This window comes from Poromitra crassiceps (genome assembly GCF_964638095.1).
Source record: "Poromitra crassiceps genome assembly, chromosome: 17".
NCBI lineage: Eukaryota > Metazoa > Chordata > Actinopteri > Beryciformes > Melamphaidae > Poromitra > Poromitra crassiceps.
The window spans coordinates 25,199,675-25,204,752 of record NC_139635.1 but is presented as its reverse complement, the minus strand read 5'-3'; the positions used below and the strand labels follow the sequence as shown (position 1 = coordinate 25,204,752).

At 44.1% G+C, this 5,078-nt stretch overlaps 1 protein-coding gene across 1 annotated transcript; it reads right to left on the bottom strand.

The window, feature by feature from the left end:
* Window positions 1-476: 476 nt before the first annotated feature.
* LOC310792121 (piggyBac transposable element-derived protein 5-like) lies at window positions 477-1,727 on the bottom strand. The gene is made up of 2 exons (XM_083653836.1): window positions 1,410-1,727; window positions 477-1,292 (listed from the first exon to the last, which is right to left on the bottom strand). The coding sequence occupies exons 1-2, from the start codon at window positions 1,696-1,698 to the stop codon at window positions 736-738; spliced, it is 846 nt and encodes a 281-aa protein (XP_083509962.1). The 5' UTR covers window positions 1,699-1,727; the 3' UTR covers window positions 477-735.
* Window positions 1,728-5,078: the final 3,351 nt, after the last annotated feature.

The following is a 5,078-nucleotide window of genomic DNA, read 5'->3' as shown; positions in this document are numbered from 1 at the left end:
CAAATGTAGTGAAAATCATTAGTGGTCCCTGAAAGGCTATCCCAGTAATTTACTGGGAACTATATCTGAAAAGAGTTTTAGTAACCAGTGTTGTGCATGAACACACTAAACCACACATGGGCCGGACCTGGGCGCTGGACTATCTCAATCCGGCCCCCAAGGTCCTTTAAGAAAAACAAAACAACCCCCAAAAACTAAATAATATGCAGAATTATGTTAATAAATCTCATCTGCTACAGCCATTGGATTTGTATCACTATTATATCGGGAGATTAACAAGAAACAGGAGAGAGGGTTAACCCATTTCAGCCTATTTTCGCCTAAAAAATAGCCTCTAAAACCTAAGTCCGATTTGATAATAGACCCCCAAATCCTGAACTTTTCATAGAAATGTCAACGCCTACTAAAATAGTGATATCTCAGCCTCTGTAGAAGATAAAAACACACTTTAAAAGGCATTTGAGAGCTGACACATGTGGCTTTCCTTGTAAAAGGTGTTTATTGGTATGACAATTCAATAGCATTGTCAAATATTGCTGTAAACACAGAAAATTTTTAAAAAACTAAAAAACGTATGAAAAAACAAGCAACAAATCACTCCAAACCACTCAAATAAAATCAAAAATGTGCTCCACACTGCCCCCTTGTGTCCCCTTGCAACCATAAAAAAAAATGCAGTCCATTTACCATCAAAGGGGCAAGTGTCTAAAGTGTCAGCTAGTGTTTAGCAAACACTTACAAAAAATGTCTGTAGTGTTTTCCAAAACACTCAATGTGGACAGGCAGGTCACACTGTATGCAGCCATACACAGTTAGCCCACTGCCTACTACATCTTTTTTGTCCAGCAACAACTGGCACTCCCTGCAGAGCTTCCGCTTCTCAAACACCTTCCCGAAGTCGTGCATTGGGGGACCTGTGGCTTCTCCTGACGTGCTGGGTGCTGGGGAGGCTGCCCTGCTCGATGTGCTTGGTGCTGGGGAGGCTCCCCTGCTCTCTGGAGTGGAAGGAGAGCCAAATGGAGAGGCTGGTCTGGAAGCTGGGGACAGAGGAGGAGGAGGAGAAGGAGGAGGGATCACAGGAGGGGCCCTCCTTGTCACCGGTGTGATGAGCTCCTCCAGCAAGGTCTCCAGCCAGTCCTTGTAATGTTTGTGCCTTCCTCCAACAGACCTGGCTGCAACGTAGGCGTTGTAGCACGACACAGACAGGCCCCAGAAGAACACACGCCGCCACCATTTCTTCGACCGATGATCGAAACCATAGTATCCAATCATCTGGTCGAGGAGATCCACACCTGGAACACACATGGAACTCTGTTTACATACGTACATTTTCACTCAAATGACCTCAGTGAATATAAGCTTACAGTATTTTAATTTTTGTTTATAAAACATAAATCTGTAAAACAAACCTTTCATGTGGCTCTGGTAGTCCGCCAGGCAAGCGGGCACTACCACATCAGCCCGGTGGGTCTCATCTCTCCTCCGCCTTACAGTCCCTGTTGCGCTGGGGTCATGGTGATTGGACAAGACCATCACCGTCTTTGTGTCTTGCCACACGCAGAAGGTGAGGTCATCCTGCTGTGCCACCCGGAACTCGTGCTTCCCCAGCGCAGCCCTCTTTGTCAGGCTGTGGTCCTTCGGCAGCCCCTTCCTATTGGCCCGAAGGGTGCCACAGCCGTACAGGAAAAGGCCGTTCATCTCCTGGAGGAGTTCTACACTGGTGTAGAAGTTGTCCATATAAATGGACAGGAAGGTGCCATTGTATGGCTTGGCGAGGTCCAGCACCACGCGCTGTGCCAGGCCCGTCTGCGGCGCCGCTTCACGTCCTGTGTACACCTGGGGAGTTTGCAAGAAGAAACACAAGTCTGAGGAAGGGCCTTGGGTGCTTGAAAGGTCACTCAAATAACAACACATTACAGAATACATATTTGCATATTCTTGGTGTGCTGATTTTTTTCCTTACTTTGAAGTGCGGAACGTAGCCTGTTGAGCTCTCCGCCATCACCCAAACCTTCACGCCCCATTTGGTTGGCTGGAATGAATGAATGAATGAATGTTTATTTCACACATTACCAAAAGATGCAGGTTACATAGGCAAAATAGAGGTGAGACAATTTGATCAATCAATCAGCAGTACCTTCATTGGCAGGTATTGCCGGAAGCCAAGCCTGCCTTTGAACTTGATCATTGATTCGTCAATGCTGACTGTGCCGTTGACCTCATAGAGGTCCTGGAAGCGCTGGTTCAGGAAGTCCAGGTACCAGCGCAGTTTCCAGAGCTTATCAGCTGGGTCGCCTCGTGCGTTGTTATCTTGGAGGTGAAGGTATCTGAAGAGGTGAGAGAGGGGAGGATGGAAGAGGGGGGGTAGGGGAGGGGGGGTAATTAGACACATATTACAATATATTATAAACAATATAATGTCTTGTATATTGTATACAATATTGTATATTGTATTGTATATTATATACAAGTAGACACATCTTGGATGAAATGAAAAATTGTAGGCTATATCATTATATAGGTTAGTTACACTTGAGGGTTACAGGGTCTGTCTAAGTGCAGTGTCTGTCTTGGTGCAAAGAGTGAAGCGCATTCTCTCCACATTCCTGACAATTGAATAACAATAGGCCTACTAGGTGTTTGCCCACACACAATAGGTGTAGCAGCCGAGCCCAGCAGGGGTTTCTTACCCCAGTGTATAAGCTCGCTACAATGGCAATACTCCCACTACTCTTCTAATACATTTGCAATATATTTCATTTCCCTTAGGGCATCATAACAATGGTACTAATGTTACATTTTATCTATCAAACTACTATTATTTATATAGCGCATCCTATTCAATGGGGCGCATCTATATCACGCAATGGTTATAATAACAAGGATAATATTATTGTTCTTAGCCTACCTCCAAATGGCGTCAAATCGGTCCCGGGACATATTCTGGCCGAAGTTGGTTTTGAAGATGTTTTTGGATAGCCGCCAGTACTCTCTTCGGACGGGAAGTTTCATTATCCCCATGGCGAGACACAGCCCAATGAATGTTTTCATTTCTTTCACTGTTACCGGGGTCCACTTGGCTGCTTTTTTGGCTGGGGGAATTGTGCGTCTCTGGTCGGCATATCGGTTCGTCTCCGTGACAAGACGGTCCCACATTTCCTCCGTGTAAATTTCATCATCGTCATCCTGAAACATAGTTCTGACCCACTGATCTCTGTCCAAGGGCTGCCAATCTGGGTCTGTAACTGGGTCATCATTTAACTCGTCATCAACGGTGGAATGTTCGGAATATTCCGCGTCTTCAAAATCGCTTCCTTCGCTAATATTATTTTCTTCCTCCATCGCTACAGGTCCGCTTCAAAGTGGAGAAAGAAAAAACTTTTCCTCCCCAGAATGCATTGCGAGACCCCACGTGTGTTTTCTGAATGATTTCATTTGCCTAGAGACCGGAAATAGGCGAAAAACTACAGCTAAACTACAAATTGACGTATACGTCATCCCGTCTTCAAAGGTATATTGACGCGAACGGCATCCCGTCTTTAAAGGGAGAATGACGCGAACGTCATCCCGTCTGAAATGGGTTAAAAATAGGGAGACTCCCGCAAAAATCAGGAGTGTTGGCAGGTATGATCTCCAATGTGTGGCCCTTTGCTTACTTGATGTAAGTCAGTATGGCCCTCTGGAAACAAATGTTGCCCACCCCTGCGCTAAACGATCCAGCTGCACCCCTAGACGCACTGAGTCAACCTTAGTGTGACAAACCAATGGACGAGACCCATCCATAGTCCTCCCTTTGGTGGGGCACAATGAACTAGCCTCTTTATGGGCAAAGAAACATGTACTGTATGTTTTTCTGTTTCTTGTAATAATATCCTTGTGTGTTAAAGAGGACATGAAACATTTGATCACATGACTAGTTAATTTGCATTTCACCTCAGGACACTGCTTTCAAGTCTGAAATGTACCTAGATTTGCTAGAAAGATGAACATTTGAGCTTTTTGCCAACTAGGGTGCTGCAAGCTGATGTCACTATGTGCACAGTACAGTACAGTAGTGGAGTACAGGCTAGTTAAGTATTGTAGTAAAGATTTTGAATTCTAACAAGGTCACAGCATATGCAGTTGTATTTCTGACTTGGATTGTGGTTATTTTGATTCATCAAAATGTTCAAAATCCTTACTACTTCACTGTACTGTACATTCAACGTAGTGACATCTGGCAGCACCCTAGTTGGCGGATATCTGAAATGTTGCTCATCTTTCTACCAAATCTAGGTAAATTTCAGACTTTGAAAGCAGTGGCCTTTCCCCCCACCTAGCTTTCAATAGGTCCCTGGCTTTTATTGTTTTTTAGTCCTTTTCTTCTCTCCTTTTAATTGCCATCATATCTTGTATTGTGTTGCATTTTATTTAGTATTTTCTGCACCTACCTGTTTATATTTGTGCTCCTTTAAGTTATTTGCCCCTCGCCTGTGAAGCACTTTTGTTTCAGCTGCTGCTGTATGTAAATGTGCTACATAAATAAAGTTGACTTGAGTTGACTTGACTTCTGAGGTGAAATGCAAACAAACTAGAATGATCAAATGCTCAGTCAGCTAGAGCATAAGAATTTCATTGTATTTATACAATGAACATGAACTGACTGTGAAAGTGGTTAGTTTAACAGTTTGTCAGTAAAAGCAAAATTGTTCGAAACAAAAAGATTGTTATAGGTGACTAGGTCTGAGATATTGTTACTCCCAACAACTAGCCTCAAGCATTTCTCCTAAGCGCATGTTCACACCATATGCCGAAGCAATGCTCAACCTACGCTGAACCCACAAGTTTCATTTCGGTGTCCTTTTTAAAGGGATACTCCACTTTTTCGGGAGTTTAGCTCATTTGCCACATCCCCCCACATAACCAAGATAACACCATGCCTTACCGGCACTGTCTGCTCAGTTTACAGTGAGCTACAGTCAAGTTAGTTAGTATCGCCGAACGGAGGGTAATGGTGCAGCTGTTCAAAATCTGTCAAAACACACATCTCACGGCGCCAAAATACATGTTGTGCTTTGGGGTACTCCCCACACAATGAA